Genomic DNA, 16574 nt, shown 5'->3' with positions numbered 1-16574 from the left:
AAAGGCAGGTGCGGTTAAAGCGAGAGGGCGTTGTAGTAATCAAACTTCTCGGTCTTGTACGAGTTGACGCGACACATCAAAGCACTACACTCGATATATTTCAATAATTTGCGTTTACGGATGCATTAATTACAACGCATGCATGCATGCCGTGACTCTCCTTTTGATACTTGCATGTGTTGATTCAATGCACCTTGAAGTAGTATGAATATGTGATGGTAAAGCTTTGTAATGCCCCGGGCCTAATAAAGTGAGAGATGGTTGTGCACGAGGAGGGCGAGATCATGCAGACGGAACAGGACCCGACGATGGAGATCTCTATGTTCTCGATGGACCTCACCTTGCTCCACTGCCCCTTGTGCTTCCGCCCCTTGAAGCCTCCAGTGTATGAGGTTCTAATACACCTCATCCATTCGGCTATCGAGCAAGGTGCAGGTTTCTTGATTGATGTGTTGTTCGATTGATTTGTGCAGTACAAGGGAGGGCACCTGGCTTGCGTGAATTTTCGCGTCGAGCACCCCGGGAACTAGCGCCAGTGCCAGAAGTGCGAGCGAGGCGGTGGCTTCGACGTGCGGAACACGGCGGTGGACGTCGTCCTCTCCTTGGTAAGGGTGGAGTGCCCGCACGAAGGCTATGGGCTCTACGTCACTTACCACAAGCTCGCCGATCACCAGAGCGTGTGTCCGCTCGTGCCCTGCAAATGCCCCGTGCCCGTCTATGGCTACGAAGGCCAGCTGCTGGTGATCTCCCACCACATCAGTACCGTGCATCCCATGCCCATGCACAGGATCCAGTACGACAAGGCGCTCTGGTTGCAAGTGCCACTGTCGGAGCCACGGCTCTTGCTGTTCGCAAAGGAGGACGGCCGCGCATTTTTCTTGGTCGGCGGCATGCTCGACATCGGCGCGCCTATCGCAGTGTCGGTCGTCTGCATCAGAGCGGGGGCATCCCCACTGCCGCACGACGTGGTCAAGCTATGGGCGAACGACATGACGGGGAGCCCAAAGGCAGGACCGACGCCGTCAAGGTGGAAATGGAGGTGACAAGCAGCAGGGATCCCGGCGACATCGCCGTGCAGGAGCTGACCTACTTCACAGTTCCGCCCAAGCTGCTGGCCTGGACTAAGTTGGTGTCCCTCCACATTCAGATTGACAAGCTCACGTCCTAAATGATTCTATAGTGCCTTCTGTTTATCTTAGTAATATGCTAATATAGGGGTTAGCTCAGTCTACTTTAGCTTAAGAGATGGTGGGTTTTGGTGGCGATGTAGCAATTACCTCGACATCAGATCAGTAGTGAAAGTAATTTCGAACAGTCGAATGGATATTTTGTGTCTGTTGGATATAAAGATCCTTTGGGTAAGAAGTAACATCTTATATGCTTTTTTCGAAACGGAACAGCGATACTAGTATTATTTTTGTTGGCATGCACTAATATTTTCCAAACGGACGTCAGGCTGTAGCGAGAAGGGCGGTTGGGACGCGGCATCGGCCCATACCGTGGTGGCCCCCGATTGGGACGCATCGACTGTGGATTTTCTCCCTCGCCGATGTCGACCGTATCTACACAGAACATTGTTCCCTTCCCCCAGCTACGGGATCAGGTCGGATATGTGACCAGCGGTGTGGCCACCGTTGTTCAATGCTTGTGAAGAGAGCAACCCAAGCAAGCAGGCTTGTAGCTTAGGCTCCTGCTGGTGTATATATAGTGGTTTTATTTTTTTCTCCATATCAACCATTTTATATTGCGTACGTGTGAGTGAAGAGTGAAATGATGGTTGCTTCTTCCGACTAACTTACTGTGTGATTTGACTGCTCCTTTAGTGGCCCCTACACGTACTCCCCCTACGTGTATGCAACAGTCACACGTACACATGGACACAAAAATGCGCGCGACGCCCTAATGCATGCATGTCCGAGCACACGACGGAACACACACGGTCACGCTCAAGTGCTCAACCTACACGTGCATGCACACACATACTCAGCCAGGGTGAGCTAGTGACCGTATAAACACCGGAAAATGTATATATTGAGCTGAAGTCCACTGGCCGTATTTTTACAAATATACAGTGACAGACAGTGTATTTATCTCGTTTGAAATTAAGCCATATTAACCGGAGAGGAGGCAATATGGACTAGCATTACTTTGTTGTGTCCCGTCAAATTGCCGAACGAGGAGAAGCTTGCAGGACGGGAGAAGCTTACGCGCGGTGGCTCGCAGGACAAGGAGAAACTTTTGACTAATGCAAGCTCTCCTTCGCTCAGGCGGTGGACGTGCAATAGTTAATTCGGTGTCAGATTGCCAGAAGCATACACTGTACTAGTACTATTATTGTTGCACTTCCCGAAGAGGTGAACAGCCAAGTGCAAAGTTTACTAGTACTAGAACTACTACTATAGTCTATAGAGGTATGTACTATACTGGTACTAGGAACTGGATGGAGGAGCATCTGCACTCTTATTATATTTTTAAAATGTGATAAAGCAATCTTCAACACATTTGGTTCTCTTCGAGGGTTCTCACATGTGATAATGGAAGTTGATTGCATGGAACACTCGCCACAATTCTCGCTTAATTCTGGCTCATATCCTGTTACAAATAGGAGCGCTCGGTAATATTTTCTATTTTTATTTATTCAACATGTAAATAGGCTAGCAAACCTTGCGGCGCATATTTGTGCGAACCGTGCTTGCTGCACTTTGAATGTGGCCGAGAGCTGGCTTGATGAAACACCTCGCTTCCTACTTCTTTTTTGCGGGGTACCTCGCTTCCTAGTGACCAGTGTCTTGGTTGATCGTCCTAAGAATGCTTATATATGAATAAAGCTCTCTCATTTACCCGCAAAAAAGATTAAGCCATATTAACCGGAAAGGAGGGAGTATGGACTAGCACTACTTGTTGGTGTGTCCCATCAACTCGCAGAACGAGAAGAAGCTTGCAGGAAAAGGTGAAGCTCGCTTACGCCTTTTGAATAATGCAACGTACCCTCGCCCAGGCGGTGGACATGCATCAGTTCATTCGGTGTCAGATTGCCAGAGGCATACACTGTACTAGTACCGAACATGCGGAGTGCCATCATTGTTCGACTTCACGAAGAGGCGAAGAGCCAAGCGCAAGGTTTAGTAGTACGAGTAGTACTATTACTAGAACCACATGGTGGAGCCTCTATACTCTTAATTTTTTAATCTCTAATAAAGTACACATTTATTCCGAAGAAGGGCGGAATACGGCAGCCCAACATGTAATGATGATATCGATCAACCATGCTCGAATATATCTTGGCCTCCGTGCAAGCCCGCCTGTGTCACTAGTAGAAAACGGAGCTTTAAAACCGGTTCGTAAGGGCCTTTAGTGCCGGTTCCATAACCGACACTAATTGGTGGGCACTAAAGGCCCCCCCTTTAGTACCGGTTCGGCACGAACCGACGCTAAAGTGCCATCACGTGGCGTGAGCTCGCGCCCTGGTATGGGGGACCTTTAGTACCGGTTGGTGTTACCAACCGGTACTAAAGGTTTTTTTTTTGAATTTTTTTTTTTGAAAATTTTGGAATAAAATTTTGATTATTTTTTTTGATTTTTAATTTTTCTGAATTATTTGGTGATTTAGTCTCTAATCACCTCTCTTAACTGCTCAAGTGTGGATCACTCATTCCAAATCATCTAACTTCCCGACCGGTCACCCATCCCTCTCACTACTCCAGCCCGAGCACGCTTAACTTTCGGGTTCTATTCTCCTTCGTTTCCAAGTCTGCACTTGTTGTTTTCCTGACAGTAAGATGCCAATCCTATTAACCCTCAAGAGTTTAGCTTGAGCATGAAGTCACACATTTCACTGTTTGAGTTTGAAACTATTATTCTAAAAAACAGTAATTATTTAGTAACACTAATATTTCTTGAATAAGTTTGACCATACTTTGACCAGATTTGACCAAAATTCAAAAAATTGAAATAATTATTTAGAAACACTAATATTCTTGAATAATTATGTAGTAACATTAATACTTCTTGAATAAGTAGTTTGACCAGATTTAACAAAAAAATTTAAAAAAAAACTTAAATTTGACCATATCTTTTTTTCCTTTTGGAATTTGAGGATTCTAAAAAATTGCAAACAGGCCATAGGCCGTCTCCATCGGATGCGGATTTTCATGCGAAATTTTTGATATATTATACGTTTTTTTCCGACATCGTATGCAAAAGTTATAGCTGTTTTACATTTTCCCTACACTTTTTGCAAAACATGTCCAAATTTAAGTTTTCAAATTTTCCTAACTAGTAGATGTAGTAATATAACTACCACTCGAAGGATTTTATTTTTTGAAGTTTTTATCATTTTCTTTTGATTTTTTCAGAACTGAAATCGCGACACACGGGGGGAGGGGGTAGAGTTTGAAAATTGCACTATAGTGCCGGTTTGTGTCACAAATCGGTACTATAGGTCAGACACCTTTAGTACCGGTTCGTGGCACAAACCGGTACTAAAGGTTAGCCCTTTAGTACCGGTTTGTGACACGAACCGGTACTAAAGGTGATCGTGGGGCCCCGGCCTGACGCCAGCCTGCTATCACCCTTTTAGTACCGGTTCGTGGCACGAACCGGTACTAAAGGTTCAACACGAACTGGCATTAATGCATAGCCGTTCGAACCGGCACTAATGGTACCATTAGTGCCGGCTCAAATTCAAACCGGCACTAATGTGCTTCACGTTTGACCCTTTTTCTACTAGTGTGTGTTCTCGCTCTTTGATACGTCCATTTTGCATCATGCTTTTATATCGATATTTATTGCATTATGGACTGTTATTTCACTTTATGTCACAATACTTATGGCTATTCTCTCTTATTTTACAAGGTTTACATAAGGAGGGAGAATGCCGGCAGTTGGAATTCTGGGCTGGAAAAGGAGCAAATATTAGAGACCTATTCTGCGCAACTACAAAAGTCCTGAAAATCCACGAAACGTCTTAAAATAAATAAAGAAAAATCCTCGCCAAAGATGAAGGCTAGGGGCCCCATACCCTGCTCACGAGGGTGGGGGGCGCCCCCCCCCTAGGGTGCGCCCCCCTACCTCGTGGGCCCCCTGGTGGCTCTCTGACGTCCATCTTCTCCTATATGAAGTCTTTCGATGAGAAAAAAATAGGAAGGAACTTTTCGGGACGAGACTCCGCCGCCACAAGGCGGAACCTTGGTGGATCCAATCTAGAGCTCCGGCAGAGCTGTTCTGCCGGGGAAACTTCCCTCCCAGAGGGGGAAATCATCACCATCGTCATCACCAACACTCCTCTCATCAGGAGAGGGCAATCTCCATCAACATCTTCACCAGCACCATCTCATCTCCAAACCCTAGTTCATCTCGTGTATCCAATTGTTGTCTCAAAGTCTGGGATTGGTGCTAGTAGGTTGCTAGTAGTGTTGATTACTCCTTGTAGTTGATGCTAGTTGGTTTATTTGGTGGAAGATCATATGTTCAGATCCTATATGCATATTATTACCCCTCGGATTATGAACATGAATATGCTTTGTGAGTAGTTACGTTTGTTCCCGAGGACAAGGGAGAAGTCTTGCTATTAGTAGTCATGTGAATTTGGTATTCGTTTGATATTTTGATAAGATGTATGTTGTCTAGCCTCTAGTGGTGTTATGTGAACGTCAACTACATAAAACTTCACCATTATTTGGGCCTAGAGGAAGGCATGGGGAAGTAATAAGTAGATGATGGGTTGCTAGAGTGACAGAAGCTTAAACCCTAGTTTATGCATTGCTTCGTAAGGGGCTGATTTGGATCCACATGTTTCATGCTATGGTTAGGTTTACCTTAATACTTTTGTTGTAGTTGCGGATGCTTGCAATAGAGGTTAATCATAAGTGGGGTGCTTGTTCAAGTAAGAACAGCACCCAAGCACCGGTCCACCCACATATCAAATTATCAAAGTATCGAACGTGAATCATATGAACGTGATGAAAACTAGCTTGACGATATTCCCATGTGTCCTCGGGAGCGCTTTTCCTATTATAAGAGCTTGTTCCGGCTTGTCCTTTGCTACAAAAAGGATTGGGCCACCTTGCTGCACTTTATTTACTTTTGTTACTTGTTGCTCGTTACAATTTATCTTCTCACAAAACTATCTGTTACCACTTATTTCAGTACTTGCAGAGAATACCTTGCTGAAAACCGCTTATCATTTCCTTCTGCTCCTCGTTGGGTTTGACACTCTTACTTATCGAAAGGACTATGATAGATACCCTATACTTGTGGGTCATCACTCCTCGTCTCTCTCAAGGAACGGCGGGTTGGCCATTTTGCCGTCAATTGAGATCGGTTTGCTCACACTCCGGTCCCACATGTCAGTGATATGCCAAGAGGAGGTGCGTTTACCGACTGGCCATATGCGTACTTGGTTTTGCACCTTCATACTACTCCTCCATCCATCACAGTTTACAGGGCGCGCTTCATTATGATGCATTTCTCTCAATGCATTTCCACCACTAGAGAGACTTTAGATGCGTTTGGTTTAATGCTCAATTAATTAGGGCGTGGTAACCGCAATTTTCTCTTGATGTAGTACTACGGAGTGGAGTAAGTGCATGCATGTGTGTACCCAGGGTGGAAGCACTGCATGCATGTGTGTATGCATTATTTTCTCTAGTAATAGACCCAGTGCTATAACTACCAATGCTATTTTTCAGGCTGATCGCTAGTCGCCTTGGTCCTAGAGATTTTCTCTTTTTCTGAAGCGCTCTCTATAAACAATGACGGATGGAGTAGTATGAGCGGATTCAAAGAAGAGCTTATTGATGGTTGCTTCTTCCGAGCAACTTACAATGGGAAAGGTGGGGCTTATGATTTGACTGCTCATTACTCACTATTAATGCGGCACAACGACCGGTCTGAGTCTCCCATGCGGCTGTGCACTACCCCCTCGTTTCTTAAATATACTCCGGAGTATTTGTCTTTCTAGACATTTCAACGAGTGACTACTCAAATATTGTCTTTTTAGAGATTCAAATGGACTACTACATACGGATGTATATAGACATATTTTAGAGTGTAGATTCACTCATTTTGCTCTGTATGTAGTCACTTGTTGAAATCTCCAGAAAGACAAATATTTAGCAACGGAGGGAGTACACATACAAAGCAAAATGAGTGAATCTACACTCTAAAATATACCCATTTGAAATTTGTAAAAAGACAAATATTGTTGATGAAAGTTGCGACGACAAAAAACAAGCATATTCCTTGTCCTAAGGGAAGATAACAACACGGTTGTGTTTGTCTAAAATGGTGTGAGGACGAGATTGCAATATGGAAAGTACGCCAGACGAGCTACGTTTTGTGCAAAGAACTATGGAAGATCCACATGCAGCGACGTGGGAAGACGGGTAGTGGATCAAGGCCGGAGGGGATACCTGGAGGTCGTCGGGATGTAACTAGGTGAGCGGCGGCGGGCAGAATCTTCCCATACTACGGCAGCGAGCAGGTGGCGTAGGACCTACCGCGCCGGAGCTTGGTCAGTGAGAACGGCGTGTACCACAGATCGGGACGTGCTGCCTCGGCACCGTCGAACGGAGAATGATGCACGTCCTCCCTTTCCGCCGGCGAACGGGATGCGGCCGGATCAGTGACCAACGGTGAGAGAGAGAGGGGCTACCGCAGCCTTGTGTGAGATACTCTGAAGAGAGAATAACCAGGAAGGGAGGCTCCATTGTATATAGTGGAGCGGACTACCTTTTTCTCCATAAAAATCATTTTATATTCTGTGTACGTGTCATTGAGAAATATAACTTTATTTAAAAATAACGTGCCAACGCATCATGTCGAACTTTGTTTCGTGCACGCGTGGTACACGACCTCTGTAGGTAAACAACCGCTACACGCGTTCAAATTAGCACGTGGGCTGCCATTTTGTACATAAATGAGCTCCACCGTGTACCCGCGCGGGTGTGGCTGGGCACGAAGCGTGAGTACGTGCACGGTCACCTATTCTCTTCTTGTATACGTACACCACCTATGTGGGGTTGTGTGAGAGAGATACAAGCGTAGAGAGATATGGTGTGTGGGTTCATGAGAGTTTTTTTTGGGGGGGGGGGGGTTCAATCAAAAAATGTAACATATGCAATGTGTGTGAAATAGAGTCCTGGATATATCATATATATAGAGGGGGCGATCCACGAGAAGAGAGTGGAGGTATCATCAACTTGAGGTGTCCATAGAATCAAAGAGAGGGATGATGTGTGTGTGTGTGTGCGCGTGCGCGGTCGATAAAGAGTGCCATCGAATTTGTGTGTGCCCATGTCAAAGATATAGAGTGGCTGGCCTACTAGAATGAGAGAGGGGACATGTGCAGTTTGTCTCTGTGGCATGGATACCTACCTACAGCGCTCGACTATCCGTGTGTGGTGGGGGGAGGGAGGCCTAATTAACTATAGAGGTATAATGGCTGGTATATGTGTGGAGGAGGAGAGAGGCCTACCTCATGTATTAAGGGAGATCGATCTACCTCATGTATTAAGGGAGATCGATCGGCATCCATGCTTATGTGTAGGAGAGGAATAAGGTTGGGAGAGAGACAGAGCTAGAGTGTTAGAGGGGGTGGTAGTGGAGTTGCTTCTAACGAATGGTGGGATAGGCTTGCTAGACAACCGGAGGGCACGCCTGCAATATCAATAAGAGAGGGGATGGCTGCCTGTCTATGCACGTGCGTGTGAGAGACGGGTCAGGAGGCATGCACAAATGATGAGGGGGGGGACGATATGGTTGTGGTAAGAAGACATAACTACATAGGAAGATCAATGGTCCTTTGTCAGAGAAAGGAGAGACATAACTTGTGAGGTACGTCGATCGATGGGGGGAATACTTAAATTCGACCTAGGTATATGTCGGGAGATTGATCGGTATACATGCATGTGTGTGTTAGAAGCAAATGAGGCACGGGGAGAAGGATAGAGAGAGAGGGATGCATCTAGGAGGTGGTGCGAGACTCATACTATATCGAGGGGGGAGGAGTGTGCGAGTACGAGATCAATGAAAAGAGTGGTGGGAGTGAGGCATGGACGGTGATAAGAGAAGAGGGGAAGCTTGTGTTTGTGCTAGGCACACCTGGCTAGAGAGGCATATCAATCGATGTGTGCCGTAAATAAGGAGCTGGGGGGCCTACCCACACCGTGGGTGAACAACCTAAAGTGAAAAGATGAATTTGCGCAATGGAGCTAGAGAATGCTGCGGGAGGGTGAGAGGGATGCAGGCGTGTGCATGCACGGGAGAAAGTTAGCACTAGCTACCTACAAAGATAAGAGGATTGTGTGGGTGTAAAAGACGAATAGAGATCATACTTCATTATAAAAAGCGAATTCGGATATTTGAAGAATTTATCATAGTGTTTTAAACCGACGCATGTGTGAACATATATAACGGTGATACACATGGTGTGGTTATGAACATGTTATACTACATATAATATATTTTATCTCTATAAAAAACGAAGTTGTTGATGATGGTGTGCCTGCCATCCTGCAATATAGGCCGTCCGATTTATATCTGACGGATAGGAAGGAAACTATGGCAATTTTGAAAAAAGATACCCACACCCCTCTCCATATTTGCAAATTAGGCCTCCCCTTCATCATGTTGATGTTTTGTGGAACGCATGGGCATCTTGCTAGTACTACGTATAATATATAGAACATTGATCATAATTTGGGCTAATGTGTGGCTTTTGCAGCTTAGGTCTAAATACTTGTCATAATGTAGGGGGCGGGGTACTATACTATGTGTGATAAACACGGTGTACACGTATGGAACATGGTTTAGATTATGAATATATAGTTAGTACATCAAATGTACTATTATTTGGAATCAACATCAAGTGTATTCAAAAAATAGAATTCGAGTTCATGTGGTACACATAGTTCATATCTATCTCTATAGTAATCATGTGGTGTGTTATTAAGGAAATACACGAATGATGGTTGAAGTTGGCAGCAATCATGATTGTAGATTCTTATTGAAATAGAGAAATGAATTCAAATTCAGTTCGAATTGCAGCGGTAGTATAGACATTTGGAATGCACTAAAATGTTGGTATGAGTAGGTTACATGCATTATACAGCAAGCGAAAAAATTTAATTGGACATAACATGGACTCATACTCCCTCCTTCCATCTATATAGGGCGTAATGCGTTTTTTAAGACCACCTTTGACTATTGACAAGATTAATAGTACATGACAAGCACAATGTGAAAAATATATCATTGAAAGAACCTTTCACAGACGAATTTAACGGTGTGCTTTGTGTAAGTTGCATCTCATATATTATTTCTCTAATATTTGGTCAAAGTTAGCATCGAAAAACGCATTAGGCCCTATATAGATGGAAGGAGGGAGTAGCTTTGAATAGCATTTTTATAGCAAAACGGGGCAAGACTCTCTCTTTGTGTGGTGTGAATATTTTTACTTTTTTTGTTTTCTTTTTGGTTGAGGGAAGTGCAAATTGATTTGGTATGTACAAGTACAATATTACATGTTAGGCTCGTCCCTAAAATTCAACCCGTGCCTTGTTATATCCCGAAAATTCAGATATCGTGCTCCCAAAAGTGGCGCCTTCACAACCCGCCCCTTGCTATCCCAAAATTACAACGCGCGCGAGAACTCCCTCCAGCTGCCAAACCCTGACACGTGAAATCTCCCTTCTAACCCTGAACCAAACGGGCCGCTAGTTCAAATCGGTGGGGGGTACTTTTGTAACACACCCTACATTTTGGACAAGCGCATCCCTAAGTCATGGTTCACCCCCTCGCATCACCTCCTTTTTGCCATTCGAAATCCCAGGCCGCCATAACCTCTCCACTCCAGCCGCGAAACCCCACCCTCCTCTGTCCGCCACCTCACCGCTGCCTAGCCGGAGCCTCTTCCCCGACGACGTCGTCCACCGCAACAGCTCGACGTCCCTCGTCCACCTCCCCGGATGAGGACTCGTCATCCATCTCGCCGTCCCGCCGGTTCAGCCACCTCGTCCTCCACCTCCAAGGAGCTGCTTCGACGATCGTGTCATCTATCGCGGCTACTCCATCCTCACAACGCTGCCTTAACCTGCTCCACCGGAACCGCAACATCCTCACCGACTCCTCGGACGAAGCCGAGGCCTACTCGGCGCCACCAAAGAGGTTGTACACTCATCGCATCGCACCTTCTCCTTAGCACGACCTCCCGGCACCGACGGTGCTCCATCCCGCACCCCCATGGAGCGGCTACCTTGAAGTCGGTGCTGCGGGCGACATCTCCAAGGCAGCTCTCCCCAAGTGCGAGGCCCCTTCGGCGGCGACATCCATACTAGCCGGGTCTGCTGCTGCTACTCCGGCTCTCGCTCGCTCGCGCTGCTGCTGCTCTGGCTCTCGATCGCTCGCTCGTCCAGCTGCTTCTGCTCCGGCTCTCTTTCGCTCGCGCAGCTGCTACTGCTCTCCCCCTCGCTCGTGCTGCTGCTCTGCTCCGATTTAGCTACACTTCAGGCGACTGAATCGACTTTTGGGTCAGTCGATTTTCAGGGGGTGGGGGCTCGCTGGAGTTAAGGAAGAACCACCCGCAGTGGGGACGGGGGGTCGCTGGAGAGGTACCCCTCTATCTATCTTAGGGTTCAGGGTGGGGGCGGGGGGCCTATAGGGCTGGTCGGGGCGGCGGCAGACCGGCGGTGGGTACTTGTTTCGGGGCGGCCAGGCGGCGATGGGGCCGGTGGTTCGGACGGTGGTGGCTGGCGTCTCAGGGGGGTGCATGTTGAAGATGAATTGTAGGCCCTCCCTAAACTACATGTCAAGTGCCTCTCTGCTACCATTGCGTTCAGTTTCGACAGTAACATTCAGATTCCACAGTAAATTTCAGTTTCGACAGTTAAGTTCATAGTCAACAGTTTTTACCTCATCTGTTGTAGTCAGGTGGTTTTTGGTGATGTAAATTTTACATCTATTTTACATCATCTATTGGAGATGCTAAATCCTACTTGAGATTGACGATGTCTGTCTTGTGCTGCTTCAGCCTTGACGTCTTACGGCTCACCGGGGCTGCTCCAACGACAGAACGATCCATCACAATAGAGCAGTGCCCTGGACGCCATCTACGGATTCCTCAGATCTTCCTCCACACCACCGACAGCCACCTCTGCCTCAACTACTTCAGCGACCAACCCAATGATGCTGAGGTCGACACGGCTACGTGAAAGAGATTGTACACTTGTTGCATCACTTATTACTATACATTCATGTCGATCCATTAGGGCTCTTTTGGTTCGACGGAAAAACATAGCAATAGGGAATTTTCCAATGGCACTCTACTATTCAATTATTCATGCATTTTGTTGAAAGGAATGAAGCAAAACATCCACCTGGACCTACTTTTCAAAATCCTATGCATGAAAACAACACCAAGTGCATTAGTGGCAGAATAACATTCTAACTGTACACGCTTTCATATGGTTTCACTTTATTTTGGCCATGTTTCTTTGCATTCCTCTACTCTTCCAATTCCTGTAAACCAAACACTCAAGTTGACAGAAATCATGTGTTCACAAATGCTCTGTTTACCATGTGCATTCCTATCCTATTCCGGTGTTTTTCCTATCCCTGCGTTTTTCGAATCATGCAAGCCAAATGAGCCCTTACAGAATTACTTCAGTTACAGGTAGGTGTCGAAGGGAACTTTGTGTGGTTTGTCCTGCTCCTGTCGCGACGCCGTCCACCTCAACTGAGATGCTCCATTGAGAGAAACATCCACCAAACCAGACATCACGTCTCCTGACCGTCTTTCACCGCCTCAGATCTCCTTCCCTGCCGCCGGCACCCACCGCAATGGCATCACCATCATCGACTCAGCAGATGAACCTAAGGAGTACACGGGTCCACAAGAGAGGTCGCGCTCTTTTGTTTCTGCTTATGTTATGCGTTGCTTAAAATTACCTGCTACTTTATCATCCTGTTCACCTCTTGGACTCCAAGTCAGGTCCAAATTAATGTTCAAACTTGAGTTCTAAATTAGTTGTGGGGCACGTATCGAGGAAGCAATGAATAGTATCTCTGTCTAATATCTGGTTCACCTAGGGTATGCCTATGTTGTTCATCTTGGGTGGGAAACAAATAGTAAAGCAATCATCATCTGTCTTTTTATTAAATTAAAGAAATCATCAGCCTGCTATCATTATTTTTGGATCCATCCACTGGTTGTTACCATCACTCTAAATTTTTGCATGCTCTCCTTACATAATCTCACCATATTTTTTTCGTATGCATGTCAGATATTGTACACAGTCATGCTGAACATGTAGAGAAAAAGAGAAGAGTTTTGCGCCGCAATACAATATCATGCAGACATCGCTCCATGGTGGGTTCAATGGCAAACCCTCCCCACCCCTCTCTAGATTGTAATCCAGAGGAAGATATCTGTTCTTAGGCGGATTCAGACGCCGCTGACCACTCCTGTTTACCCCCCAAGGTGTTTGCTCTACCTTGGCATGATGATGTTAGTCATATCATGCATATGTTGCCTTGCAGTGCCTACTTTTGACATCATATATGTCATCTGCTTAGTTTAGACATGTTCTATAATGCCACCAGTTTAGTTTCTATATCATATATGGGAATTATGCAGTATCATGTCTTTTAGCCAGCCATAATATACGTGAAATGTGCAATGCCATCCTGTTTAACCAGGCATCATATATTTGAATGATATCTTGCCCATCATTTTCTTCATTACATTTCCATTTGTCGACAATGTTTGTACATTAAACTACTCTTCCTGTGAATCAGCCATTTGGGTGGGAGATTGAAAAATCTGGAGTGAAAACAAGGCCTTCAGAGTAGACAGTGCTACCTGTCGAAGCAGATCTCTTGTTGGGTCCCGATAGCTCCTCAGAGATGGATTCAGAGACAGATGACCAGTCATATTCCCCCACCGAGGTGTATGCTCTAACTTGGCATGGTTATACTGCTCATATCATGCATATGGTGTCTTGCATTGCATAGTTTAGACATCATATACACAATATTCAACACCATGTTCTTAGTTCAGACATCATATCTAATGCCCTCTGTTTAGCATATACATCACATATGTGAATTAAATGATGCGATCCTGATTACTTAGATAACATGTAGGTGAATTATGTCATGCGATCCTATTTAGTTATTCATCATATCTTTGAATTATGTTATGCTATGCTATCCAGTTTAGATAGACATCATATATGTGAAATTATGTCATGCTATCCGTTTTAGTTAAACAATATACATGTCAACTATTTCATGCCCTCTTTTTTCCACACTATCTATTGCATCTGTCTCTCATACAATGTCTGTACATTCAACTATGTTTCCTCTTTATCAGCCATTTGAATTGGAGCGGGTGATGCCAGCATCAAGGGGACTAAAAACACGGTCTTCAAATAAAACAATGCTACCTCTTGGTGGAGATAGCACCCCGGTTGTACATGCACGAGAACCAGCCCTACCACACATAACCCAAACTCTCACTGATTGTAACCCTACTGCGATGGACAGAGAACCAGCTAAAACAGTGCTACCTCTTGGTGGAGATAGCACCCCGGTTGTACATGCACCCCGGTCATACCACACATAACCCAAACTCTTGCAGATTGTACCCCTACTGCGATGGACAAAGAACCAGCTTCACCCAATCTAACCCCAACCCTAGAAGATAGTAACCCAGTTCCTGTTGACACAGCACCATCTCCACCACAGAGCTCCCAAACAAGAGCAGTTAGTAAGGCAGCTCAAGTGCCCAAAGGGCCAGTACCACCACGGCGAACCCCAACTCCACCAGTTAGTACGCCTATTCCTATGGAGGAAGCACAACCATCTAGTCGTAGTTTAGCATCTATCGCATTTGATGTTGTTAAATCGTATGTGCGTATCTTCTCATCTTGGAAATATTATACTAAAGATGAAGGAAAATGCCAGTTGCAGGTGTTTGTCCAGGAGTTATGTGTAAGTAATGTTATTCATGGCAATTACTTTGGTTTGTCCCATACATCCTACCTCCATGATGGTTATAATACAACAAATTTTCCCATTTTTATCTATAGAGAAGGACCGATTTGGAAACTCGGGATGAGGTAACCTGTGCTAATACCTCTGCTATCTTCAAGAATGCTTGGTGGCAGTATCAGAATTACCTGAAGAAAACGTACTTCACCAGCAAAGAAACTCATCAAATTCCCTTACGTTCTCCTGAGACACATTTACTGGACGATGACTGGGAATGTGGTAAGGTCTATGAGCTCATTTTCTATTTTTAAGTATTATATTCTTTCGTCTTACTGTACTCCATTCATGTAGAACAAGTGCCTAAACCTGAAGAATAACTGTTCTAATTTAAGATTCCATTGCTATCATAGTTTAAAAAAGCGCTAGGCGTTAATTGTGCGTTTTGCCACCGCCTTGCGTTTTACTGACCAAAGCGCTTGCTTATGCGCAGTTATGCACAGATTAAGCATAGTTACATGCAATTCGTTTCGCCAACGCCTAGAGCCTAGGCGCGCTTAAGCGCTCACTTAGGCGCGCCTTTTTTAACTATGATTGCTATCATGAATACTGCTTTGCTCTTGTATCACTGTATTTACTCATACAAACTTATTTTTAAATTGAAGGATCCAATCGAAACTCCAATGGCACATCAGGTATGTTCACGCATGTTTCTTTAACAGGCTTGCTCTTATCAATAGCTCTGTTGATTTCAATTTCAATTGTGTATACAGTTGACTTGTCATATCATGCACATTACTAGCATCACAACAGAGCCAATAGTGTTGTTGTACATGTAGACCCGTGGTACCCATCTGAAATCTTGTTGTGCCGTGTAGTTTCCCACGCTCTATATTCTTTCACTACTGCTTTGTCTTGAACTGATATGATTTGAACCGTGTGTCTATTTTGATTTGGCAAGACAATGCAGTGACCATAGGACATAGATATATGTTTGTTTTATGCTTTTATTATGTACTAGTACTTGGCAATAGAAGACTTGGTAGTTTAATCATGTCCACCTTACTAATGAACCGGTTCACCGAAATGAGTTTCATATACTAGTACATGCTAAACCTGTTATGTGTCTGCTTGTTTCTTCTTTTAGAATGCTGACAGAATATTGGGGAAGAGTGCCTTATTAAGCAATGGTAAAGGAAGTAATGCAGATAAGGTTCAGGATAGTGACACATCCTTGTTGGTCTCCAACAAAGCTGATAAAATAGCTAAGGAAGACTATCTCGAAGATAGTGAGACAACCCCAAAGTCATGTCTTGGTTTAGTGTTCGAGTTACTGGCCACTACTGTTTGCACAAGCTATTCAAACTCACTGTATGAATCAGTTCGGTTTCTTGAGTCTCAAATACAAGATGAAAGACATCGATCAACTGTGCTGTGACAAGAAGCGGAAGGACTGGGATGTCCCTGGAGCATTCAGATGCATACTTTCTATTGCAACAGCAAGCGTTGGAGGATGTTAGCGCCAAACAGGACAAAGCTAATAAGCTTGCTAAGCTTATTGCCAGCATGGTGGATACCACGTTTCT

The 16574-nt window shown here is 44.9% G+C and overlaps 1 protein-coding gene across 1 annotated transcript in view; it reads left to right on the top strand.

Annotated features, from left to right (window-relative positions):
* The first annotated feature begins 257 nt into the window (after positions 1-257).
* LOC147970417 (E3 ubiquitin-protein ligase SINA-like 10) overlaps positions 258-16574 on the top strand; it is a 73303-nt gene continuing 56986 nt past the window's right edge. The window contains exons 1-2 of the mRNA XM_087523426.1: positions 258-392; positions 531-1027. Coding sequence (XP_087379552.1) covers positions 258-392; positions 531-1027 — 632 coding nt within the window. The remainder of the gene's footprint in view (positions 393-530; positions 1028-16574) is intronic.

Source organism: Triticum urartu, chromosome 5A (assembly GCF_056163025.1).
Source record: "Triticum urartu cultivar PI428250 chromosome 5A, HENAU_Tu73, whole genome shotgun sequence".
In the NCBI taxonomy this organism is placed as follows: Eukaryota; Viridiplantae; Streptophyta; class Magnoliopsida; order Poales; family Poaceae; genus Triticum; species Triticum urartu.
Note: the sequence above shows the minus strand (reverse complement) of the source record. Positions and strands in the feature narration are given on the sequence as shown.